Source organism: Rousettus aegyptiacus, unplaced genomic scaffold, assembly GCF_014176215.1.
Source record: "Rousettus aegyptiacus isolate mRouAeg1 unplaced genomic scaffold, mRouAeg1.p scaffold_m13_p_16, whole genome shotgun sequence".
NCBI classification, from domain to species: domain Eukaryota; kingdom Metazoa; phylum Chordata; class Mammalia; order Chiroptera; family Pteropodidae; genus Rousettus; species Rousettus aegyptiacus.
The window spans coordinates 52282940-52308727 of record NW_023416291.1 but is presented as its reverse complement, the minus strand read 5'-3'; the positions used below and the strand labels follow the sequence as shown (position 1 = coordinate 52308727).

Genomic DNA, 25788 nt, shown 5'->3' with positions numbered 1-25788 from the left:
CTGTGATGGATGCTACCGGGACGATGAAAGCGCTGGAATCCCGACAGAGGGCGGATGACAGGGCTGGTCAGCGTGGAACATCCCAGTTCCAATCACTGAACTGTGCGTCTGTGAGCGGAGGTCCTCAGTCTTAGGGGACGCCCGTCCGAGCATTTACAGGTAAAGGTTGTCGAGACTGCAACTTGCTTCCTCGAATCAGTCGGAAAACGTTATGTATACATTGTGTATCTATATATGTGCATTCCATTTTATCTTATATGTCACGAGTTTATATTTTATACGTTACATAGTGTTTTATATACTTTATAGGTATTATATAACATTATGTGTTGTTATAAATTATATTGTATATTATCACGTTATGTATTGTATTATATACTTACATTATGTATCATATTTATGTGCTTATATAATAAATATATAACATATGGGGGTGACTGCTAATAGGGATGGGTTTTCCTTTTGGGGTGTTAAAAAGTTTTGGACTAGGCAGTCGTCACAAACCCTGTGAGTGCACTAAATGCGCTGATGTGGACACTTCAATGTGGTGAATTTTTATTTCCATTTTAAAAATTACAGACTCAAAGAAAAGTTCCTCTTGCTTGTTGCCACAGGGAGCCAGAGAGGGTCACCTCTTAAGGCCCTTGATGGGAAAGAAAAAAATACTTGTCATTGGACGCCACTGACGTCACCTCCGCCTCCACAGCGCTCTCCCGCGCCCAGTGCCTCTCTCCCCAAACTTCAAGCACGCATGTGGCTTTCTTCACAATTCAGACTTCTGCTATTAAAAAAAAAAAAAGGACACTTCACCACAGACAGCTATGAAAGTGTGGACAATGTCTGTTCATCACTCAGCAGCATCTTTTCTTGAGGGAAAAATCAATAGGACTTTGTTAAAATGTCCTTTCAATAGACATGTTTAGCTCTGAATCTCTCATCAATTATGTAATTAATTCAGGGACTTTTAAAGAGAAGGGAGTGTCCCTTCATCTCTGGAGAATTCCCCTACGATGCTGTCTTGTAGATGTGAAGTGATCGGTGAGGTAGCGATTGCTCCCTGTCCGCTGTATGGTCCTTCCCCTGGGTCCTCGCTCCTGTGCGGGGTTTTATGACATCCACAAGCACTGACACCCCTCCCACGTTTGACTCCCTTCCCCTGAGAGAGCAGCGTCTGATTCTCCCCTCTGTAAGTGCGCCGGACTTATCGAGTTTCTTCCAGCAAACAGCATGGGGCTGGAGTGACGCTGAGTGACTTTCCGAAAGACTCTGTCTGAAAACAGTCACATTGAGGGTTAGGGATTCAACATCTAAGTTTTGAGAGGTCACGATTCACTCCACAGCAGTCACTAAGCTTGGGTACTTTGTTAAGCCGAAACAGATAACTAGAACAATCTGAAACACTGTATTCACCGGCTGGGCTCCCTCATCCCTGACCACACACCCTGACTTAAGTTACCCACCCTGTTCAGATTCTGGGTTCTTGACAACAGTGTCTGTCTGCTCACTGATACATCCCCAGCTTAGTAGGTGCTTAGAATATGAACAGATATGCTTGAATGAATGATACAAAGACGTATAAAAATACCTCAGGCCGAGCTGAACAACATAGATCTATCTAGTCCCTTCAAGGACACACTGAGACTGTTTCTTAGAAACTAAACGATGGCATACTTCCCCAACGAACAGACAGTTCCCAGGAGAGAGGAAACACCATAGTAAACAAACTCCTGGGGAACTGTGTGATTTGGTTAGTAATTATAGACATGCAAATTAAAGCCACAAGCTACATTTAACACGGTTCCAGTTACTACCGCTGTATCATAAACTACTCCAAAAGGTATAGGCTTAGGACAATCATTTTCTTATATGTCACGGATTCTGTAGGTCAGGGATTTGGGCAGGGCTCAGCTAGGAGGGGGCCGGCACGTCTTCTGTTACCTGTGGATGGTGTCAGCTGGTGGATGGCTGGTTTGGAAGGTCCAAAACAGCTTCACTCACAGCAGGGACCCCGCCAGAGGGGATGGTTGGAAGGCTGGTCTCAGCTGAGATGGTGGATCCAAGGGTCTACACGTGATCTGTCTCTCATGACTGTCTCGACTTCTTTCATGGTGGCTAGCTTTCCTAGAGTGGGCACCTCAAGAGAAGAGAGAAGCTGGTGACCTTTTATGCCTTAACCTCATAAATCCCAGGGCCACTCCTGCCTTACTCTGTAGGTGAAAGCAACCACGAGTCCACTCACATTCAAGGGGAGGGGACACAGTCCTCACCTCTCATGAAAGAAGGATCAGGGATCAATCGCGCTGTGAGGATTTGGAGCCCACACGTGCATAAAAATGGACCAGTCAGGGATGGGGATCGGTTCTCTTCTCTCTATAAGCCGGCTTCTCCTCTGCCTTGACGGAGGGCACTTTCGCCTTCCTTCCAAGACTGAGTTTCCCCAGCAGGAACTGTTAACATCAGAATTGAAGCTGCAAGAGGGGCCTTGCTGGAGCCGCTCTGGAGCCACTGGATTGGCATTCTCACGCCTAAGCTGTCGCCTCACAGCCAAGCCCTGTTTTCACTAAATTGTCTTCCCCCGCTATACAGTACCCCGAGGATTCCTGGTGGCGTCGAATTGGTGGTGCCCACCTTCAGTTGACAGTATTAATGGGTGAGGGGATGAAAAAAAATAAATGAGAAGTGAGTGAGCACAGGAGGCTGACTCTTAGAGCCACCCGTGCTGACCACCCCCTAACATCCTTGCCCCGTAGGCTTTTCCACTTCTCCCGAGCACCTCCTGTCGGTCAGCTGCGGCGCCTTGCCCAGCCGGAATCAGACCGCTTGGCGGTCTTAGCTTTCGTTCTCTCTCTCAATTGGCTCCGAGTTGCTCCCGATGCCTTTTGGGGACTGTGGTCCTTTGGCCCTCGTCCGCATTTCCTGTTGGCTCGGGCATTCAGGCAGCCACCGGAAGTGCTTAACCAAGCACAAGCTATCGCGATGGCATTGCATCACGGGAATTGTTGTCCTCCTGTTGAATTACCGCCGCAATCCGCTGACAGTAGAACGGCAATTCCCACAAGGCACCACGCCACAAGAGCCCTGAGGGCAGCCCGTGGGTTCTTGGGAGATGTAGTCTTCAATCCTCACAGCCTCTTCCCTATCTTGCGGAGTAGGCCGGCTCAGAGGACTACATTTCCCTGCGCGCTTCCAATAGTCAACGGCGCCAGGCTGCGGCAGCCATTTCGTTCCGCTAGAGGAGCCTCTAAGATGGCGGCGGGGGGAACGGTGAAGGTTGCTGCCTGCCCCTCCGGGCTCTAGTCCGCCGTCTCGCCGTCCCCCTGTCCCCGGCGGCCGGCCCATGGCCTGGTGGAGGCCCCGACCATGGACCTCCGCACTGCCGTGTACAACGCCGCCCGCGACGGCAAGCTTCAGCTGCTTCAAAAGCTGCTTAGCGGCCGGAGCCGGGAGGAGCTGGATGAGCTGACGGGCGAGGTGGCCGGCGGGGGGACGCCTCTGCTCATTGCCGCCCGCTACGGCCACCTGGACGTGGTCGAGTACCTGGTGGATCGGTGCGGCGCGAGCGTCGAGGCGGGCGGCTCGGTGCACTTCGACGGCGAGACCATCGAGGGCGCGCCGCCGCTGTGGGCCGCGTCGGCCGCCGGCCACCTGGACGTGGTGCGGAGCCTGCTGCGCCGCGGGGCCTCGGTGAACCGCACCACGCGCACCAACTCCACGCCCCTGCGCGCCGCCTGCTTCGACGGGCACCTGGAGGTGGTGCGCTACCTGGTGGGCGAGCACCAGGCTGACCTGGAGGTGGCCAACCGGCACGGGCATACGTGCCTCATGATCTCCTGTTACAAGGGCCACCGTGAGATCGCTCGCTACCTGCTGGAGCAGGGGGCCCAGGTGAACCGGCGCAGCGCCAAGGGCAACACGGCCCTGCACGACTGCGCCGAGTCCGGCAGCCTGGAAATCCTGCAGCTGCTGCTCGGGTGCAACGCCCGCATGGAGCGCGACGGCTACGGCATGACACCGCTGCTGGCGGCCAGCGTGACAGGCCACACCAACATCGTGGAGTACCTCATCCAGGAGCAGCCTGCCGGGGAGGAGGCGCGGCCAGGGCCGGCCGGAGAAGGCCCCGCCACCGGCCCGGGCTGCGTGCGGCTCCAGGGGGCCAGCTGCTGCACCGCCTCCCCGGAGGAAGCGCTCGGTGGCGAAGCTTACGAGAGCTGCTGCCCCACCAGCCGGGAAGCCGCCGTGGAAGCCTTGGAATTGTTGGGAGCCACGTACGTGGATAAGAAGCGGGATCTGCTCGGAGCCCTGAAACACTGGAGGCGGGCTATGGAGCTTCGTCACCAGGGGGGCGCGTATCTGCCCAAACCGGAACCCCCGCAGCTGGTCCTGGCCTATGACTATTCCAGGGAGGTGAACACCGCTGAGGAATTGGAGGCGCTCATAACCGACCCCGACGAGATGCGCATGCAGGCCCTGCTGATCCGAGAGCGCATCCTCGGGCCCTCTCACCCAGACACTTCCTATTACATCCGTTACAGGGGCGCGGTGTACGCCGACTCGGGCAACTTCGAGCGCTGCATCCGCCTGTGGAAGTACGCCCTGGACATGCAGCAGAACAACCTGGAGCCGCTGAGCCCCATGACCGCCAGCAGCTTCCTGTCCTTTGCCGAACTCTTCTCTTACGTCCTCCAGGACCGGGCGGCCAAGGGCAGCCTGGGCACGCAGATAGGCTTTGCAGACCTCATGGGGGTGCTCTGCAAAGGGGTCCGGGAGGTAGAGCGGGCCCTGCAGCTGCCCAAGGAGCCCGGGGACTCGGCCCAGTTCACCAAGGCCCTGGCCATCATCCTCCACCTGCTCTACCTGTTGGAGAAGGTGGAGTGCACGCCCGACCAGGAGCATCTGAAGCACCAGACCGTGTACCGGCTGCTGAAGTGTGCCCCCCGGGGCAAGAACGGCTTCACCCCCCTGCACATGGCTGTGGACAAGGACACCACGAACGTGGGCCGCTACCCGGTGGGCCGGTTCCCCTCCCTCCAGGTGGTCAGGGTGCTGCTCGACTGTGGGGCCGACCCAGACAGCCGGGACTTTGACAACAACACCCCGCTGCACGTGGCGGCCCAGAACGGCTGCCCGGGGATCATGAACGCCCTGATCGAAGCGGGCGCCCACATGGATGCCACCAACGCCTTCAAGAAGACGGCCTACGAGCTGCTGGATGAGAAGCTGCTGGCCAGGAGCACCATCCAGCCCTTCAACCACGTCACCCTGCAGTGCCTTGCAGCCCGCGCCCTGGACAAGAACAAGGTCCCCTACAAGGGCTTCATCCCCGAGGAGCTGGAGGCCTTCATCGAGCTGCACTAAGGGGGCTCCGGGAGGGGGAAGCCGGGAGAGGCGCAGGCCACGCCTGTCCTTGCCCTCTCGTGAGCGCCTCCGGGGGCAAGAACCGGGAGAAGGGCTGTCCGGCCTCTGCAGGGAGGGCGGAGGGCGTCAGCGTCGGTGCTGGAAGCCTTCGGGGTCGCAAGCTCGGAGACCGCCTTCCTCCAGGAGCACAGCCATCACCTGGGACGAGACGCATGGCCGTCCACACGTCACCCCCGCCTGGGTCTCGGGAGATTGCACCTTCCTCCCGAGAGGCAGAGGGATGGACGCCGTTGCCTCCCTCCCTGCGAGAAACGGGAAGAAGCTGAGTCGGGTCGGCCGTGGCCAGGGAGCCCCAGCCGCCCAGTGCCATTGGACTGGGGGCCCCCGAGGCGGAGAGTCGGAGACCCAAGAGGCCAGCCTGCCTCCCGGCGCCCCGCCCGCCCCGCCTCCCCTGCGCGTGGCTTTTGGCTGGTGTGATGTGCAGTTTGCTTAGTAGGCGGGCAAGCCAGGCATCGCTCGGGAGGCCTGAGGTTCTGCTGCCGTTTTTTTTTTTTTCTTCAGAATTTGGACTTTTCTTTAAGACTTGATAAGTCGATTTCGCGCACCGAGGGCTTCGCCGCCCCCCGCGCAGGCCGGGGCGTCCGGCGCGGGCTGCACTGTGTGGAGAATCGGGTGACAAAGGTGCAGCGTGGTGTCGGGCCCCAGCACGCGGGTGGCTGTACTTCTCTTAAAACTTGCCTCGTTTGCCTTTTGGGCCTCGGGTATGGCCGTCGTCATCAGAGAAGCATTTTTAAACGAGGTGCAGGCCAGACGCCCAGGGAGCCAAGGGACAGCTGGCAGGGCGGGTCCGAGGCTTGGGCTTCACAGGTTCTGGGTTAGCCCCGCGGGCCGCTGCAGCTCCGGCGCTCAGGCACAGGGCTCTCGTTGCGGGCAGCCACCCCGCAGGCCCCAGCCACTCCTCCAGCTGCTCAGGGACCCACACCCAGGGCCTCCTGGGAAAACCCTGAGCGCGGCCACGGGAGGCGCTGGGAGCAGGCACAGGGCTCTCGTTGCGGGCAGCCACCCCGCAGGCCCCAGCCACTCCTCCAGCTGCTCAGGGACCCACACCCAGGGCCTCCTGGGAAAACCCTGAGCGCGGCCACGGGAGGCGCTGGGAGCTGGGGCGGAAAGTGCCTCCGCGTGAGCCTGGGCCGGGCCGCGTGCGCTTTGCGGGCCGGAGGGGGCACTTCCCAGCCCGTTGGCAGAGCAGTGACTAGCAGAAGGGGACAGGCTCAGAAGGTCACGCTCAGGAGAGTGGCGCCCGTGGCCCACGCCGCGCGGAGGCCTTCGGGGGCCGCGGCGGCACCCTGGATGCGCCGCGCCCGAGGACACAGCCCGCGGGGGTTTGCAGTGCTAGTTAGGGCGTCTCATTTACACGACCAGCTTGTCCCCTCTGCCGGGGCGGGATTCGCACTACTGTCCTGCAGCACGGAATAAAGAAGGCCGTTGAAACCGCGAGTCCTGGCGCTGATGTGTAGCTCATTAAAAAGACCCTGAAGAGAAGCGCCCAACGGGTTCCTCTGGGGCAGCGGGGGACGAGGCGGGGGGAGGGGGTGACGGGGAGCGAGAGGCCGTGGCTTCCACGGTGGACGCGGAGGGCCGGCCGGGCGTTTGTCTTCACGGGCCGGGGCTCCGTCTAAGAGTTGTTCAGACCAGACGCCCACTTCGCAGTAAGGTCGCCACGGAAAACGCGGTGGCTTGGCCCTCCCGGAGGGCGAGGAGGGGCGCAGGGAGGCCCGGTGGGGTGCCGGGAAGCGCCGGCCCAGGTCTGTCCGTGAGCCTGCTGGGCTCCTGGAGCTGGCCGCACCGCAGGAGCAGCGCCCCCCCCCCCCCGCCACGCGCACGCGCGCACACGCTTTCCCTGCTGCCCCGCGCCGGTCGGGTGCCGGTGTCCCGCCGGGGGCGCTGCCCCGCTGGACGCTCGCTCCCCCGAGCGCCCGCCGTGTGTCCGCGAGTTCCGGGCCCCGTGGGGGTGAGCACGGAGCTGTTACTCCTGAGGTCATCGATCTCGCCGCGTCCTCAGCTCCTGCGGCGTTGCCGGAGGCCGAGCCACGGTGACACTTCGCCTCCGGCAGCGCGTCGTGCTGGAGGCTTCGCCACATGCGGCGGCGCTGGGGGCCGCCAGCTCTTCACGCCGCCGCCCCCGCCCCGCAGGAGCGGACTCACGGCGGCGGGTGCTCGCGAGCCCGGGCCTAGCGGAGCGGCCGTCAGGCCTTGACTGCCGGCGCCGGTCCGCGTGCCTAAGCGGCACCCCGTGTGTGGCCCGTCAAGCGGGCGGCACTATCTGCCTCCGCCCGGGGGTGGCGGAGGCAGGCTCGCCCCGGAGGAAAGCGATCTGTGCCACGTGCTCGCTTTAGGAGCTCAGACCTGAGTGAGAGTCGTGACGTGGGCCGTAGACCCCCTAGTGAAAGCCACCGTAAAGCTTAGGCAGGTCTCAGGCGACAGTTTCTTTTGCAGCTCAGACCACTGGGAATGACCTGGTTTCTCCAGGGGTCCTGATACTGCAGGCCACAGGGTGGGAGGCGTCGTCCTGCTCCCGGAGACCTGAGGTCCACTCGTCAGAGCCCTCCGCCAGGGGTGGGGCTGAAGGAGGAGCCCACCTCCCCGAAACATCTGTACCCCATGTAACGGTGGAGTCGCGGATGGCAAAGCCAAAGAACATCCCCCACAACGATAAAATCGTTACCTCTTATCAGAGAAAAGACTGGCCCAGTGAGTGACCTGCCCAAGGATGTGCGGCCGGGATGGTGACCCGTGTCACAGCTGAGCACACTGAGGTGCTCTCAGCCAGGGAGCATCTGGGGGGAGGGTGTCGGGAAGCACACAGCTCGCCCCGTCAGTGGGAGCCCCCTCCCCCTCCCCGGTCCCTTCCCACCCCACTTCCCGCCTCCACAGAACTGATTTCAGGGCCTGAGGCTTTGCCATTTGCTCATCGATGCAGTGCCTTTCTCAGACCGTCCGGCCCCGCGAGGGTCTGTCTTGGTCACAGCCGCGTCCTCAGCACCCATGTGTTGAGGAGTGACAGACGCCTCCTGGAGCTCCAGCCCTCCTTGGGCAGAGCAGGGGACACACGGGGCAGGCCCGATGGCTGGGCCGCGTGCAGAGCCCGCTGCCCCCGCGGGGTTCCACACTGTCATCTGAGCGGTGTTTACAGGGAGGGGAGCGGAGTGTCCCTGCCAAAGGTTAAAGATAGCCCGGCTCTGACTCACGCCGCAGGCCAGGAAGGTGAGGTGAGCGGCCCCTGGGACCGGCCGGGCGGCAAGCCCGTGACTGGGGAAATGATGGGTGGGGGCGGCGGCTGCTGCGGGAGAGTCCCATAGGACCCGACAGAGAAGGTGGCTCCGTCGCGTGGTTGCCACACGTGTTCGGCGGGACCCAACCCAGGTGTGGGGGCACCAGCCCTGCGTGGCAGGACGTCCCGCCCCCTCCCCCCAGCATCCGTTTCTCACGGGTCACGGGAGAGACGTCGAACCTAGGCGTTGAAGAAGATACTTGAGACCCCCCAGCACAGCCCTCTCCCCCCGCCCTATGCCCTGATGTCCTGTACTAAAAGCCCATGGAGCGACGATCTTGATTGATAAAGTGCCACCTCCTTCGTGAAGCCCTTCTAGATAATCAGAAGTGCCGCCCCAGTGACCCCGCGTCACGGCCCGCGCCTGCGTTCCCACGGCAGCCCTCAGAACCTTACCCCGCACAAGCATCATGTTCTCCGCGCGCCGCTTTAGGTCCTGGTGGCCCCCTCCGGGGATGCCAGCCACGCGAGCCCGTTCTCTGCTGTGTCGCAGTGCCCGACGGAAGGCGGATGCAAAGTAGCTCCCTGAGCGTTTGTTGAATGAATACCCTGGGCGCCCTCTTGGGAGGAATCTCCCCACCCCACGTGTCGGGGAGAGAGGCTGGAAACACTGTCTGACAACACCTCCTGGTGGCGGTGAAGGCTATGGCTCCGCCTGCGTCCACACGAATAAACCAGGCATCCTGTTCTCCAGGTGGGGCCGGGGACCCAGCCACTCCACCCGGTCAGCCCCCTGGCCCCTCTCCATCCCTCGGAGGCACCAAGCGCCCTCCTGCCCCGGGGTCTCTGCACAGGCAGCCCTTCTGCCTGGAGTTCCCTTTCCTCCCAGGAGCGCCCCCTCCAGGAAGCCTCCCTGACACCAGCCCCAGCACCTGCTGCGGACCCCTGGCCCACGCAGGACCGCGCAGGGTCTGACCACACAGAGAGGTGTCTGTCTCCCTCACAGAGCTGTGAGCCCCGTGAGTGTAGGAACGGAGTCTGCCGTAGTCAGCAGCATGTCCCCCAAATCTGAAACCATCCCGCCAGGCATACAGTAGGTGCTCAATACATACTGTTCAATAAACGAGTGCGTGGGTAATGGGGCGCACAAGCCGCCTGCCCACAGGCCGCGAGGGGACGCGGACCGAGAGGCCGTCCAAAGTCAGGCTGGACGGCGGTTCTGCTTCGTCGCCGAGTGCCTGCTGCCCCGCCAGACGCTGGGATCCAGCGGGAAGTCAACGGACAGAGCTCACCCTCGCGGAGAAGGGGGGTGGCCGAGTCCGCGATGAGCAGGGACTCACTCTGTGCGAAAGCACTGAGCGTTATGGAAGCGCCGGGGCGGTCTGGTGGGCGTGATTGTAAATGGATTTTAAACGGGGTGCTCAGAGGAGCCCCCATTGAGAGGGGGGCCTTTCGAGCAAAGGCCCGGAGGAGGTGAGGAGGCAGCTCTGTAGGCGTCTGGTGGAAGGGCACTCTTGGCAGCGGGCTCGGCCTGTGCAAAGGCCCTGGGGCAGGACGGTGTCTGGCATGTGGGAGGAAGAGCCTGGAGGCCTGCGTGGCTGGCGTGGGTGGAATGGGGGGGAGGGGTTGGGGGGAGCGCAGGGAGGGGCCGGGGCAGGTCATGCAGGGCCTCGTGGGCCGTGGTGAGGACGTGGGCTTTTATCCCGAGGGACGCTGGAGCCCTGGAGGGCTGTGGGTGGAGGACGGACAGGGTGTGACTCGGGTGCCCACATGGTCTGTTGGGGAGGCCGAGAGGTGGGGGAAGTGTGTAGCCAGGCGGTGGGCCAGCCGGGTTGCGTGGAGATGCAGATACACGAGATTCGAACGCAGCCCGCACTCCCTGTGTCCTGCCCGAGCCGAGCCTCAGCCATGCATGTGCTGTGTGCCACCCGGCAAAGGGCGACCCGCTCCGGGCCCACAGGGTGGGAGAATATTTACAAAATATCTAATCGTCGCAGAAGGACATCGTTCCAGGCAGGGACACAGTTCTTGACTTCTGAAAACAAAGCATCTGTCATTTATTCACAGGTCACAGTTTTCTTTTATGGCTCTTAGGCCCACAAGGGACATGGGACTTCCTCCACCCAGGCCATGTGGGGCCTCGGGCTGCTGGTGGCCACCAGGGGGCGCTGTGGACGCAGGATGCGGGGCCCGGTGGGGCCGCCCTGTCCTGGCAGTCTCCCGAGCAGGGTTTTGCCGCAGGCCGCCCACCTCCAGGAATACTTTTCCCAGCCCGTGGCTCATTCCTCAGGTCTGTTTACTTCCTCCTTCCAGAAGCTTCTCAATCCCACCCCGCTGGCCAAGGGTCTCCTTTGGGCTCCAACAGCCTCCTACACGTCCCCATCAGAGCCCTAATCACCCCATAACTGTGTGCTATGCCCTGTCCTGGCTTCTGGAAACACCGCGGTCACCAAGACAAGTCTGCCCCAGCATTCCCAGGGCGGACGGGGTGTGGCGGAGAAATCGCTAATTAACAAATAATGAAATACACAAGAATATGTCAAAGAACTGAAAAATCGAAGCTGCTTATGGGCCAGAATCCAGTCGAGAGATGTCCAGCTCCGTTTCCTGCCCTCGGAGGCTACTTACGTGCTGTGCGACCTCAGAGAAGTGACCTTACCACTCTGGGCCTCAGTTTCCTCATCTGTAAATTGGGGACAGTGACAGTGTCCAGCTTCTGGACTGTTGGGAGGATGAAATGAGCTCACCTGCCCTAGTCCCCTAGCTCCCGCCCTCACCCCCGCAGCCCGTCCTCCCTGTAGCACCTGAGTTAGGTTCCCACAGCCCTCCAGGGCTCCCTCTCCCTGGGTGGGGAAGCGCGAGTCCTCCACGTGGCCCACAAGGCCCTGCACAGCCTGCCCTGTCCCCTCCCTCTCCCCCTGGCTCACTCCGCTCCAGGCACAGGGGCCTCCTCCTCGCTGTTCCTCCAACACGCCAGGCACAGTCCTGCCCCAGGGCCTTTGCACGGGCTGCTTCCTCCGCCCAGATCATCCTCACCCGGTCCCACCCAGTTCTCTCCATGGCCAGCTCCTCTTCCGCCAGGGCTGGGCCCCAGCACCACCAGAGAGGGCCCCATGGCACCCGGCCAAAGTTCTCCCTCCCGAGACACTCCCGTCGCCTCGCCCGGTTTATTTCTTCCAAAGTCTCTTCACTTTCTGGAATGATCTTGCTTCCTCATGTGATAACTTATTCACCGCTCCCTCTCCTGGCACCTCCAACTGAAAAGAGAGCAAGGGACGATCACGTTCCCCGCGAGGACACCCCAGTCCGTGCCCGGGGAAATCCTGGCACGCCGAGGCCACAGAAAGTGTGGGTCAGATGAGCCAGTGGCCCGGTCACTGCCACTGCCCAGCGAGTCGCCCAGGACCCCGCCCTACCACACCTCATCCCGCCATGGAATTTGGTGTCGTTTCACTTTGGTTTGGCCAGAATCTCAGGCTTTCCTCCCCGAGTTTCACTTCATCAGGGCTGGGAGGGCGGGAGGGAGCAGAGCCCAAACAAAACCTGAGTCAGCCATTAAAACTGCAAGTGGCCCCCAGCAGCCTGGGTGACTCACACCAGGCCTGCCCTTCGGGGCGGCGGGCACTGGGGGAAAGGGCACACAGTCTGTGCTCCACTCGGGCCGCCGGGGGGAGGGCGCCTTCGGCTAAGCTGGCTCGGCCCGCTCGAATGCGCCCCCCTTGGGCCCCGTCTTTTCCTCCGTTGGAAGTCTGGCTTCTTCAGTTGTCATCTCCCACTCCTGATCCACAGGACTTTCGAGACCAGAATTCACCTTTTCGAGCCTCAGTTTTCCCCATGTGTACAATGGGCCCAATCATAGAAACTTCTACCTCGAAGGCTCATTTTGGGAGATTAAACTATGTTTAGATATTTGAAGCCTCCGGAATCGATAAGTGGTAAGTGCTTGGCCTAATTAATTCTATTCTTCTCAAGAAAAGATGAATCCCCTCCCCGCCAGGCAATGCAGCTCATGAGCCCTCAGACCATCGCTCCTGACCTGCTGATGACTCTGAAATCATGAACCCACTTCCCACATGAGAAAGCAGAGGCTCAGAGGGGTGAAGACATTTTCCCAAAACCACACGGTGGGATCCGAGCCCAGCTTTGGTGGGGGCATCAAAGCAAGACCCCCGCCCCCCCCCACAAAAAAAATAAATAAATAAAGCTGCAGCAGAAACTGCTCAATATCATCCGTGTCTTTTCTGCCCACCTCCGCTGGCATCAGAACCACTTTGGGCAAAGCACGTGGCCCCTTGGAAGACTGCATTTCCCAGTGCGCCTTGCGGCGGGAGTGGAGCCATGTGACTATGTTCTGGCCAAGGAAGTGAGCAAAGGCATGCAACTTCCTGCCCGTGCCTGCAGGGGCAGAAGAGAGCGGCTCTTCCAGTTCCCTATTTTGGGAAGTAGCCACATTTTTCTCTCACTAAATCGCAGAGCAGCGGAGAATGGCGTTAGAGAAGCTTTCAATAAATATTTATTATAATTAAAACAGTGCACTAATAATATCCCCCAGTCCATTCCCCACCACCACCATCCAGAGAGAGAGAGACAGAGACGGGAAGGCAGAGGGGGTGAGAGTCTGGCCTCTCGAGGGCCAGAAAGTCTTGGGGCCCATATCACACAACTCCCTAAGACGTGAAGGTGCCCCAGCAATGTCCTGAAAACAGCAGGCGACCCATGTTCCACCGCTCCCTGTGGAGACAGGGGCGGGGGGTGGGTATCTTCAAAGGGGGCCTGAGGTCAGGGTCATTGGGCTCTATCGCTTGGTCATTCCGTGTCCTGCGTGTTGTCCTCAGGTGCCTGGGTCCCTCTCTGGTTCCACATGTGGTTGCTGAGCCCCAGCTGCACCATTTGTGCATGGTGGATGATGAGGGGCTGCAGCCCGGGGCTCGGAGGGGTCACAGGTGGAGCCTGCGGGCAAACCGGGGGCTGCGGGGAGGCCGGCGGGGGGCTGTCGGCCAGCCACGGAGGCAGGGGTGACGGCTGATGGCCAGGCCAGGTAGGGAAAGGTAGCTGTGCTCCCAAGGGCCCTTGGGCTCCATAGGGCGCCGAAGCCCCAGGGGGCAGCTGAGTCCCAAACGTCATGTGGGTCCCGAAAGCCGCCTGGACCTTCTCCATCTGTGCCTGCCAGGACAGGTAGGACTGGAGGTAGGCTGAGTACGCGGCGTGCAACGCGGCCGCCTGCTGCCGCTCACCCTCCAGGTGCCGGCGCTGCTCCCGCAAGGCCCGGGCATCCTGCTGCCTCTTCCAGGCGGCCCTGCAGGCCTGCAGCCTCTGGGGCGTGAAGGTGCTGGCCACCTTCCTGGCGAAGATCTTGGAGTGCTCGTCCAGCCACACCAGGCTGGCGAGCAGGCCGCTCGTGTCAGGGCTGAGCTGGGCCGGGGAGCTCTCCAGGGGTAGGAAAGGGACCACACAGTCTTGCCGCCCGTGCTGCGTGAGGCTGCTCATCAGGGAATGGCTCACCTTGTGCAGGCTCAGGCGGCAGTCGAAGTTGGCGGTGAGCAGCAGGATGGCGAAGGCCGAGTGGTCGATGGCGTCTTGCAGGCAGCTCAGCTCGCCGCGCCCGGGCACCTGGAAGTCCTCGCAGAAGGTGGCCCCGTGGGGCACGCCCAGCGCCTCCAGCCTATCTCGGACGCGCAGGGCGATGTGCTCGTCCGCCCTGGCATGCAGCACCACAAAGCTGTAAAACTTCTTCTCCGACGACTCTAGCTCGGGAGGAGGGGGATGCAGGTTTGGGGAGGCCGGGCGGGCGGGACCAGGGGTCGATGTGGAAGGGTCGGGAGGGGATGTCTTCGTGGCCGAGGGAGCCGGTGTGCATGGCTGGGCTGTCGGGCAGGTCGTGTCTTCTGTGGGAAGTTGTAGTGGCACCTGGTCCTCGACAGGGCAGGCGTCTGTGGAGGGCGCAGGGAGAGACTGGGGGGCCGGCGACACCTCCGTGCACTCCACCGAGTAGTGGGTTCCGGTGCCTGGAGCCTCAGATGGGTCGGACAGGCCAGCAGGGCTTGCGTCCGGGGCCACCCCAGGAAGTGGGAGGACGGGGCTGTTTGGTGACACTGGGATGTTGGCTGTCCCCTCCGACGGGGGCCAGCTCATCTCCTCGGGCTCTTGGCAGCCCACGGGAACAGGCTTGTACCTCGGGCTGGCCGGGGGCTCGTCACCCAGCTTGCTGGGCCCGCAGGAGCTGCGGGGCTGGCTGAGGATGGCCAAGGTGGGCGACTGGCTAATCTCCAAGTTGCTGGTCAGGGAGGCCGGGCTGCCCGTGGATCTCAGGGAGTGTCCTCTGCTCCAGCCGGACGGGCCCTGGATGGGCTGAGGAAGGCTGCGGGTCCCAGAGGGCGAAGGCGAGGATGGCGGGAGGCAGCCCAGATCAGAGCGGAGGGGCTGGAACCCCCCAGGGCCCCCGACGATGTGCCCCCCGCACCGATTCCGGGCCTCCTCCTGGAGCTCCCTGAGCTGGGGGTCATCCCTGGAGCTGAAAGCCCAGAGGGCTGCCTGGTAGGCCACGTCCCGCATCTGGGCTGGGCACAGCTGCTCCTCAGCGAGCAGGTGGTACACCTGGGCCACAGCCCAGGACACGTCTGGGGGCTCTTCCGGGGCCTCGGCATTGCTGTCCATGCCGGCCCACTGGTGGGCCACGAGCTGGGCCACCGCATCTGCCCTGAGGGCCTCCAGGGAGACCCGGGCCGCCGCCTCCTGGCCCAGCGTCAGGAGCACCATGGCGTGCAGGAGCTCTGCCCCCCGACAGCCTGGGCGCAGGGTCTTCAGCTTGCGCTGAAGAGACAGGAGCTTGTCCTGGCCTGCCGCGTCTAGGATGTCAAAGGCGCTGGAGAGCGACGGGCCAGTGCAGGCCATGGACACGGCTGGGCGTGGCCTCCGACGGCGGCAGAAGCCCTGGCTGGCGAGGCATGTTCTGTGCCGCCCGCCTTCCCGCAGGGCGGTGTCGTCTACCCGCGCACGGTCCCCCGTCCCATGGGGAATGCTGGAGCAAACCTGCAGAAAGCCAGAAACACAGTTACCACGAGAAAGGGGGCGGCCCGGAGACACCCCCTCCCCACCCGCTTTCAAAGGTCGCCATGACCTGTCGTATCAGGAGGACCTTGGGCAAGACATGTCACTTCCCCCGGCCTCGACTTCCTCCTCTGCAAGAGGAGAGCAGCCGACAGGTGCCGAGTGTCACCCAAGAGGTAGACACTACTATTTTCCCCATTTGCAGATGGGGAAAGTGAGTCAGAGACGTGAAGTCACTTGCCCAAAGTCACACAGCCAGTGAAAGACAGAGCCGGGATTTGAACCCGAGCGATCTGGCTCCAGAGGTCCTGCGCCTAACCACGGGACTACACGCGTGGCCTGTTAGGCGGACAACGAGCCCACGCAGGGGACCACATCGGGGCTGCGTCAGTACACGGAACGTTCCGGAGCCGTCGACCGGAAGTCGGGAGGTGCTCAATACACGTCTGACAGGAAAGCAGCCCGCTTCCTGGGAGGTTCCCAAAGCCCCCACAACTGGCAGTCACAGCCTTGGGTGGTCTTTTCGCCATGGAGCCAGAGCTGACCTCTGTCACCGAGAGAATCGGCGACGGAGTGTCACTCATGCCGTTAGGTCGTAAAGCGCACTGGCTTCCTTCCTGGTCATTCTCTGTCTCTTGTCACGCCGTGTTGTGAGCCACGCTGCGAGCAGCCCTCGGGGGAGGCCCGCGTGGACAGAAGCCGTGGCCTCCTGCCACCAGCGAGGTGAGGGACGCCCCGCGACCCCCGCCGCCGCTGTGACCTCACGAGAGGCTCCGAGACGGAACCGGCCCCCTCTCCGTCCCCAGGCTCTGTGCGCAGTCACGAATGTTTGCTGGTTTTTCAGCCACGGAGTTCTGGGGTGATCTGTTACGCAGCTAACGCTAACCGACGTAAGTCGCACTGTCAGTGCGGTGGGCTGACCGTCGCCGCCTGCTGGCTCTGCGCCTCACAGGGCTGCCAAGCCACTGGGAGGCCGTTCCCTCCTCTTTCCATTTCTCACGAAACGTCATGGCGATTGCCGCTCCAGGCTCTTTGCGGGCGTGGAGCCTTAGTGACCTTACTCTCATCACTCAGCTCCCAGGTGCAGAGGCGCGGCCACCCCCGCTCCCCATTACCAGTCCCTCTCCCACCCTGTTTCCCCCTCAACAGACTTCGCCACTGGGCGAACTCTCCTCGTGTGCCGAACCTTTCGCCTTCACTACCTGCCTTCTGACGGTGGGCACCGGAGGGCGCCGGCACTGCTGGGTCCCTGAGCGCGGAACAGGTCCCTAACGCACACCTGCCAGACCAACGAATGGATGAGGCCAGTGCTCACACCCTCCCAGTGTGCGCAGGGAAGAGAGGCACAGGGAAGGCCTTTCCAGGACGCAGGGCATCCCAGACTCCATCGTCTAAGTCACCAGGCGCTCAAAGCAAGTCATGGTCAGACTCGGGAGAAACGCGGCCTTCGGGCCATCCCAAGGGGCCAAGGGCCCTGCAGTTGCCCATCATCAGGTGGGCGGGGCTGAGGCCTTCTGCCTGTTCCGCCCCAGCACCCACTCCAGTACCCACCCACGGTGAGACCTTGCAGGCTAGGGCAGTGCCTCACAGCCGGGACAACTCCGTCCCCCTGGGGCACTGGGCAATGTCTGGTTGTCGCAACTGTGGGGTGGAGGCCAGAGAGGCTGTTCCACACCCTGCAGGGCCCAACATGGCCCCCACAGAGGACGATCGGGCCCCAAATGCTGCCAAGTGCCGATGCTGAGGGACCCCAGTCCAGACCAAGAGCTGATTTGTTGATTGACCTCCATTTGCTGATAAATCACAGACCTCAATCTGTAAATGATTCAAAATGTTTTAAAAATTCATTTTGGGCAGGTGTCACGTGGTGTCCTGGGGCTTGGGGGCCAAGGTCAGCCTTTCCAGGGAGTCAGATGCAGGGCAGAGGGCACGGGGAGAGCTGGGGTCAGGTGGTGGCAGCGCCAGGGGGTGCGGCCATGACCGAGCAGACCGCAGGAGGAGGGCAGAGGAGAGGGGCTGGGGGCACGACACACGGGGGTCATTGGAGGTCATTCGCTGTCCGGCCGTTTGAGAACCGGAAGCAGCCGGACAAGATGAGATGCCCACAGGGGACCAGAACGGCAGAGACCCAGACAATGGAGCTGACTTTCTTGTGCGGGGGACAGGAAATCAACAAATAAATGAGTGGAATTCTCAGTATAACGTGCTGATGAATGCCATGGAGAAGCATAATGGGGGAAACGGGGTCACAAACGCCCAGAATGGGGGGGGGGGGTGTCTGCACTTTCAAACGCCATGGTCAGGAAGGCCCCGAGAAGAGAGGTTTCAACAAGAGCGACCCATGGGTCATCTGAGGGAAGAGAGTTCCAGGAAGTGGGAACAGCCCATGCAAAGGCCCTGGGGCAGGACCGTGCCTGGAATGCCGGAGGAGCAGCCAGGAGGCCTGCGTGGAGCATAGTGAAGGACAGAAAGGAAGTGGAGAGGGCAGGGAAGGGGTGGTGCGAGTTGAGCAGGGCCTTGTGGGCCAGAGGAGGACCTGGGGTTTTACCCCGGGGAGGTGGGAGCCCGGGAGGGTGAGGGACAGAGGAGGGGCAGGACCTGACTCGGGGGGCTCGCTGGCCGGAGGGGGTACTGCAGAGAGGGCAGGCTGTTGAGGGCGAGGACGAGCAGGGGAGCTGGGGACCAAGGTAGAGCAAGGCAAGCAAGGACGGGGCCTGGACCAGGTGGTGGTCTTGAGGAAGGATGGGAATGTTGGATTCGGGGATGATCTGGAGACTGGGCGAGGCGAGCAGGACCGTTGGGCTTCAGGCCCGGATGCTTGAGCCGGGGACAAAGTGGGGGTCGGGAGGGAGTGATCGAGAGTCGTTTTAGGCATGATTCATATGATAAAGTCCTCCCTGTAGCCCCCCCCTCCTCCCACTCCCCCCCTGACCCGCCCGGATCCAGCCGCCTCGTGCCAGCAGCCATCCTGGGTCCCGCCGCAGGGCCTGTGCACCTGCCGTTCCTGCAGCCTGGAGCCCCCGCCAGGCCGGCTCCCCCGCATCCTCGTCGCCTCTCGGGCTTGACTGCCACCAACTCCTCAAGGTCCGACCCTGCCGCCCTGCTCGACGGTGAGCCCCATTCCCCTACTTTCGACTGCTCGCCACCTGACACCACGGAGTTTGCTTGCTCACTGTTGAACACACATCGCTTCCTACGGGACCACCACGGAAACAGGGACGTTCATCCGTCTTATTCACAGAGGTACCGCTGGTGACTGGCACACAGTAGGTGCTTCATCCTGACCGACTAAATCGACAAATAGAACAGCACCTGGCACACAGTTAGTGTTTAAAAGACGTTTCCTGTTGGAATTCCCTCTACCCAGAAAAAAGTTTAATCTACTCCTACCAGAACTGGCACATAGTAGGGGCACAATTCACTCTTTTTGGCTAATAAAGAAATGTTACAAGACCTGGAAAGCAAAACATAGCCAGACTGCCTCTGAAAAAAGTATGGAAAACTGAAGGGGTATGTAGTCAACAAGTGTTCATTGAGCACCTACTATGTGCAGGCATGTTCCCTCGCCTGGATCTGAGGAATCCTCAGGCCAGGCCCCCGGGTGAGCCACGGGATATCCGCCCTCTGCATTTTGCACACACTGCTGTGAGCATTCACAGGCTTTGCTGGTTGTCTTGAAGGGCACTACTTGGTCCCTCCCGGGTGCCCAGCGTACTGGACAGAGTCTTCTGCACACAGCAGGTGCTCCATCAACTCTTGCCGGAAGAATGAAAGGAGGCCCCTCCATCAGGGGAGGAAACAGGCCCGGGCAGTTTCACTGTGGGGCGCGTTCCCTGAGGCCCTAGCGGCCTGAGCCACAAGGAGAGGGAAGGTAGGGGGTGGGGCGTGGGCAGGAGAGTGTGCCCAGACGGCTGCCTGGCGCCAGCGGGGCTCTGAGCGGATGTCCCGGAGGCCCCAGGGAAAGGTGGAGACCCAGAGCCTGGAAGGGGCTCAGGGGAGGGGCTACGGGGACGGGAACTCCCAGCCCAGGAGGAACAGGGGCCCGGGGCCGAGAACTCTCCCAGACTAGCGGAGAAATCAGAAACCCGGAAAGAAATGGGGGGCTGGGAAGGAACTCGGGGTGTGGGGGGTTTGGGGAGGCCCTGGGTCACCGGCGAGGGCAGCCGGAGCCGTGAGAGCGGAACCCCGCAGGCAGCGTGCGGGGCGGCGGGCCTCGAACCCTGGCGAGGAGCCTGCAGGCGCCCCGGCCCCGGCCCGCGCCGCCCCGCAGCCGGCCCGCGCCCCTCCGCACTTACCCTGGCTGCCGCGGCCGAGCCCGGGCGTCTCCGCGGCCCGGCCTGGAGGTGGTGCCAGCGGGGGCCGCAGCGCCGAGGGCGCGCGGGCGGCTCCGCCCCCGGGACTCCGCCTGCCTCTTCCGCGGTGCCCGCGGGCGGGGAGGAACCGAGGTGAGGTCACGCCTGCCCGGCGGACCGGGAAAGTCCCCGAGGCGCCCCGCAGCGCCGCCCGCCCCCGCCCCGCACGCCCACCCCGACGGCAGACTCGGGCGCCTCCCGTGCGCCGCGCCGCGCCGCGCTCTGCAAACCGCCCTGGGGACGAGAGGGACAAGGCCTGCGGGAAGCAGGCGTACGGTCCAGAGAGAAAGGCGCCACGGTTTAACATGAGATCATTGCCATTAGCGATCGGTGCCATCCAGGAAGTAGAATTAGGGGCTGGGATAACGGGCGAGACGTCTGGAATTGGGAGGGAGGCGAATGTGACCACACGGGGCGGGCTGGGGAAACCCACGTGGTGGGAAGGGGGACAGCAAGATGGCACCTCTCGAAGTTGCAAACACGACGCTGTAGAACCGACGAGGGTCCTAACCTGGGGTTCCCGGACGCAGGTGGACACACCCACGGGGCGTGGTTAGGACGCAGTAGGCAGCGCCCATCATACTTTTAGAGGCCTGCACAAATGTTTCATTTCTTTTAAAATCAGAAACGAAAATGAATAGGATCCAGCCTGGATTAGATTCATCTTTGTAACAATGCAGAAGTAAAATGTGATTTTTATTATTTTTTTAATGGAGGAGGGAGGCCTATGAAATTATTAGTGCTTTTGTCTGGGCCCCTTTAGCCTGGAGAATAGAGGTGCCTCCTCTCAAAATACTACTTGTGGGTGCAGAAACTAAATACAGGCGCTTCCAAGGACATGGTGCGGAAATGCATTTATTAAAATATTTTTTTAAAAACGAATTAGCGATCCATCGTTGGGCAGATGGATAAACAAAACGCCGTGACGTATCAATTCGGAGGACTAGGTATTGTTCAACCTTAAAAAGGAAGTTCTGACCCCTGCTACTATGTAGAGGAAACTTGGGGACGTTCGCCAGTCACAAAGGGACAAACACCGTGCGACCCCTTTCACAGGGGGTCCCCAGAGGAGTCAGATCCACAGAGACGGGAAGTAGATGGTAGAGCCCGGGGCTGGGGGAGGGCAGGGGAGCGAGCGCTTGATAGGGACACAGGGTCAGTTCTGGAAGGGGACAAAGCGCTGGAGATGACGGTGGGGAAGGCGGGGACGGTGTGCTCAGTGCCGCTGAGCTGTGCACTTCGCAGTGGTCGAGACGGTGAGTTTTAAGTGTATTTCGCCGCCATTTAAAAATCTTAAAAAAAAAAAAATTCTTGTAAGGCAATCGTTTTAAAAATACTTTTGAAATAGAGCTATGTTGAAACAACAGACACCTCTTAGGGAGGTACCTTTATCGCCGTGTGAGCTAACAACATCTAATAACCACAGCAATGTCGTCCTTGCGTTGAGTGTCAGCTGTGCTCGGAGCCGTCTGCGGCAATGTGATCCGATATGAAAATACCTGTGGTTTTCAATTGGGGACAAAGTCACAAGTCCTGCCGTTGCCTTCGTTCGTAATTAAGGAAATGGTAAATATCGGTTAGAGTCAGCGAAAATGAAGATGGGAAGCATCAGTTAGTTCATGGGCACCCTGAATTCCATCATCGGGTCCCCCAAGAGGTTCATGGATCATAGGCCGAAGTTCGCTTAAAGGTTCACAGGAGAGAGATGTACCCTCCTCGCTCAGGGCCCTTACTTAGTGCCCGTCTCCAGTGAGGGAGACATTTTATTGAGCACCTACTGTGTGCCAGGCGTGTCTAGCTAGGCTCTGAGGATACGACAGGGAGCGTGGAAGAAGTGGTCCCTGCCTCTGGGGGCTCCAAAGCGAGCGGGGGAGAGGGCATTGAATCCACCAGCCCTGCCTCCCTCCCCCCTGCCTCACCATCACCGATCTTTTGTGCCTGTCCCAATGTCGAACATCTTGGGGGTCCTCTGATCTGTGTCTCACCCTTTCCAGGTAGGTTAGAATGTGTCCATTTTATAGGTGAAAGAACTGAGACGCAGAGAAAAAGAACAGGATGGAGCATCCTGGCTTCCGCGGGAAACCCTGGGCTGCAGATGGATACATTTAACCACCTGCAGGCAGGTGCGGTTGCCCACCTCGCTTCTTCAACAAAAGGGCCACCTTCCAGTTTAGGTCCATGGTCCTATCCAACCTCTTTTCCTCCTGCGCCAGGGAAGACAGCTCTCCACGTGGGCGCCCATTTTTTTCAGTTCTGCACACGTATACGTGTAACCGTGAATGTCACATTTAGTATTCTTCAGTCTGGTTTGGCTTCTTTCCTGACACCTGCCAGAAGTCAGCAAACTTTTTTTCTGTAAAGGACCAGATAGCAAATATCATTGTTACAACCACTCTGTGCTACAGGTGCAGCTTGAAACGGGTCATAGGTGATACATCAAGAAATGATCAGGGCCGTGTCGTGTCAGTAAAACTTTATTTACAAAACCAGGCGGCGGCGGGCTGGACAATGGCTATAGTTAGCTGACTTCAGACATATGTGGCGTATTTAGCTTTATCCTATCAATGTATCTTAACATATTTCTAATCCAATATATGTAACCCCATTTTTATTTCATTAAAAAGTATTGGGGGACATTAATAACCATTTTTTAAGCGGGTAATTGTCTTAGCATGACTGTGTCACAATTTATTGAGTCCCCCATCATGGGATGTGCCGGCTGCTTCACTGTTCCCCCAAACAGGCATCATCACCTGACAAGTCAAGAACACAGTACGGGGTGGGGGGAAGCCGAGTGCTGGGTTCGAATCCTTACTCTGACATTTACCGGCTGTGAGGTGGGGCCGAGGGCGAGCCCTGTGCGTAGTGCCTCAATTTCTCTCCTTTGTGACGTGGAGGTCTCAGCATCTGCCCACAGGGTTTCTGCAGGGTAGCTCTCGAGAAGGGGAACTTCTGGGACTTCTCCCACGTGGAGAAGATGCATTCTCGCTCTTGCTAAATATTGGCCATTGTTCTCCAGACCAGCGCTCCCCCTCTGCCCTCCCACTAGAAGTGAACAAAGGGCTCACTTCCCCCGTCCACTACCGAATGTTACTTTCACTTTTAAAATTTGCATTTGAAGTATAATTCATACGTGCTAAAGTGCATAAATCATAAACGGACAGCTCAGTGGACTTTTGCAAAAGCATGTACTCTTCGTAGCCAACGCCCAGATCGTTTCCAGGCCCCAGGAGTCCTGCTGGCTCCTTCATTAGTCGCCGGCCAACTGCTATTCAGACTTCCCTCCTGAGAGTTTAGTTCCATCTGTCTTGAAACTTCATCGACTTTTCACTCGGTGTCATGCCTGCGAGTCTCATCCCCGTGGTTACGAATACGAATTTATCCTTGTCCCTTGTTACGTCATATTCCGCTGAGTGACCGCCCCACCTCGCTGCTCTGTTCGCCTCTGGATGTGCACTCGAGTCATGTTCCATTTGGGGTTTGTTCTGAATAAAGCTGCCATGAACATCTGCTCATATTCAGCGTGGGTATAAACCCAGGAACAGGGCTGCTGGGGGGTATCCCATACGTCACTTTTGCGAAAGGGCTTTGTAAATCCTTGCCCATCGGACCCGGAGCCCCCCAGGAGAAAGCACGGAAGATCGTTTCGGCTCTCTAGTGGGCCTGGGGGCTGAGCTCACTTCCGTGCCTCTGTTGGGAGCAGACACCATGCTGGTCCCTCCCATCGCTCCGGCACCAAACGTCTGCCCCCCTGTCCCCAACGCTGCCACTGTCCCACGGCTAGAGATGTGCCCACATCCACATCCTTAGCCTCAGTATCGTACGTGTGGCTCACTGATGGTCTTTACAGTTACTGCAGCAAAACACATCACAGCTTTTAAGTACTGGGAGAAGTTTTGAGTCTAAGCAGTAAGATGTTAACAGGAAGTACAGAGCGGTGGTCTTGAGCAGAGGCTGGCCAACCTTTTCTGGGAAGGATTGGACGGTAAGCATTTTATGCTTTGTGGGCCACGGACTGCGCAAAAGAGAAGACCCTCCCTCTTTTCACCCCACCCTTACGATAGAGGGGATTCCCCCAGAGCCGCTGACAGCACTCATTTTATTAAGAAAGGTCTGCAGTCTTATCCATCAGAATAGGGACGAATCCAAAAGGCCAGGATGGAAGCTGCCACCTAGTCACAGTACAGTCGACTTCATGAAATAACGTGGGAAAATGTGGTCAAAGTCAGCGAGTTCGTGCTAACTTGTTACATGGCACTTGCTGACTAACATATCCCGTTCTGCAGAGGAGGGGCAATGATGGGCAGAGCGGGAGGCTGGTCAGCCACGCTCCTCCGGCGAGCTGGGGGACATACAGAGAGACAAGAACCCCGACTCGCTTGCCAGGCCTTTGCGGGCTCCGGCGCCAGCCCGCCTGGGTCTGAGGCCTGGGTCTGAGGCCCGGGTCCGCGGCCCGGGTCCGCCACTTCCCGATCGGGAGGCTTTAGAGCAAATCATTCGATTTCTAGCTGCCTCAGTTCCCCCCACCTGTAAAATGGGATGATCAGTAGCAACTAGCCAGAGGCTTGAGACAAGGACGGGGCCTCCGTCCTCCAAGTGCTCAGAGCAGCACCGGACTCACTGCTAGGGCCAGTTCCAGTCTATGTGTCGTTGGGCACGATTTGTTCCCTGTCATATAAATGGCCCTGCTTGGGGAAGCTCAGTGGTCACTTAAAAGGCAGGGAAATAAGAGTTTGAGATACTAGCTAACTCGGTGGTCTCACCCGGCAGTGGTTCTGCCCCCAGAGGACACCGGACAACGTATGGGGACATCTGTGGTTGTCACCACTGGGGAGGGGTTCTCCAGGGATGCTGCTCCATACCCCCACGGTATCTAGGATACCCCTCCTCCCAGGGAACGACCTGGCCAGATGCCCGTTGTGAGGAGGACAGGCCTGAGATGACCTCAGTAGCGGCCTCTTTCAATGCACGACCCATGCAGTCTTTGCACTAGAAGACACCAGAGCCAGATCTCAGATGGTGACGCGGAGGGGCAGACGCAAAGGCCCCTCCCGCCCGGGGTCCCACGCCGGGGCGCTGGCCAGGAGACTCGCGTCCCGTCGCCGAGCTGCAGTCCGGCGTCGCCGGGCCAGCACGGAGGAGCACAGGACGCCTGGCCGCAGGGGACGTGCGCGGACGGTGCGGGCAGATTTGCGGCGCTGCAGACGAGGCTGAGAGTGGGCAGCGCCCCTCCCCGGCTGCGAGCTTCCGTCCGCGCACGGGTGAAGTGGGGACACCCGACCTGCACGGCCGAGGCGATCAGAAGTGGGGTGCGTGGGAGCCAGCCCGGCCCACAGCAGCACGGCGAGAGGACTGGGCCGGAAGGCGGCCACCGCCGCCGGGACCCGTGGCGCGCGCGCGGGCGCCGAGGACGTGCGCGCGCGTCACCTCGCGGCGTCGGGGGTCGGAAGTCTGAGGCGAGTCTTACCAGGCCGGTCAGGAGACGGCAGGGTCCTTCTGGAACCTTCAGGGGAAGCCCTGTCTCCTGCCTGTTTCGGCTTCTGAAGGCACCTGTGTCCTTGGCTGGTGGCCGAACCCTCCTTTGGCTTCACAGTGAGGGCAGCATCTGCCCGACTCCGCTCGGCCCGGTCCTCCCGTCCCCTCCTCTGACCCTCGCCCTCCCCCTTCTGTAAAGCCCCTTGTGATGACACCCGGCCCACCCGGGTGAGCCAGGCTCACCCCCCATCTCAGGTCCTTATATGAATCCCATCTGTAAAGTCCCCT

At 60.2% G+C, this 25788-nt stretch overlaps 2 protein-coding genes and 1 long non-coding RNA gene across 5 annotated transcripts; 1 reads left to right on the top strand and 2 right to left on the bottom strand.

Moving 5' to 3' along the window:
- Positions 1-533: 533 nt before the first annotated feature.
- On the bottom strand, positions 534-3140 carry LOC107510854. 3 transcript variants are annotated; one of them, XR_004954978.1, is made up of 5 exons: positions 2774-3140; positions 2590-2628; positions 2268-2447; positions 1939-2134; positions 534-781 (listed from the first exon to the last, which is right to left on the bottom strand). It is a non-coding gene; the product is annotated as an uncharacterized LOC107510854 (long non-coding RNA). The 3 variants fall into 3 exon arrangements; XR_004954977.1 differs by having other exon boundaries at positions 2590-3138; XR_004954979.1 differs by lacking the exon at positions 2590-2628 and having other exon boundaries at positions 2774-3138.
- A 72-nt stretch (positions 3141-3212) lies between these two features.
- Positions 3213-6377, top strand: FEM1A (fem-1 homolog A). Its single transcript, XM_016144682.2, has one exon. It carries the CDS (start codon positions 3361-3363, stop codon positions 5353-5355), a length of 1995 nt encoding a protein of 664 aa, XP_016000168.2. The 5' UTR covers positions 3213-3360; the 3' UTR covers positions 5356-6377.
- Positions 6378-13111: 6734 nt separating this feature from the next.
- TICAM1 (toll like receptor adaptor molecule 1) lies at positions 13112-20084 on the bottom strand. The gene is made up of 2 exons (XM_016144668.2): positions 19969-20084; positions 13112-15655 (listed from the first exon to the last, which is right to left on the bottom strand). The coding sequence occupies exon 2, from the start codon at positions 15515-15517 to the stop codon at positions 13433-13435; it is 2085 nt and encodes a 694-aa protein (XP_016000154.2). The 5' UTR covers positions 15518-15655; positions 19969-20084; the 3' UTR covers positions 13112-13432.
- Between the last annotated feature and the right edge of the window lie 5704 nt (positions 20085-25788).

Coding starts and splice junctions, on each gene's coding strand:
- FEM1A (XM_016144682.2), top strand. CDS start 3,361: ATGGACCTCCGCACTGCCGTGTACAACGCCGCCCGCGACGGCAAGCTT.
- TICAM1 (XM_016144668.2), bottom strand. CDS start 15,517: ATGGCCTGCACTGGCCCGTCGCTCTCCAGCGCCTTTGACATCCTAGAC.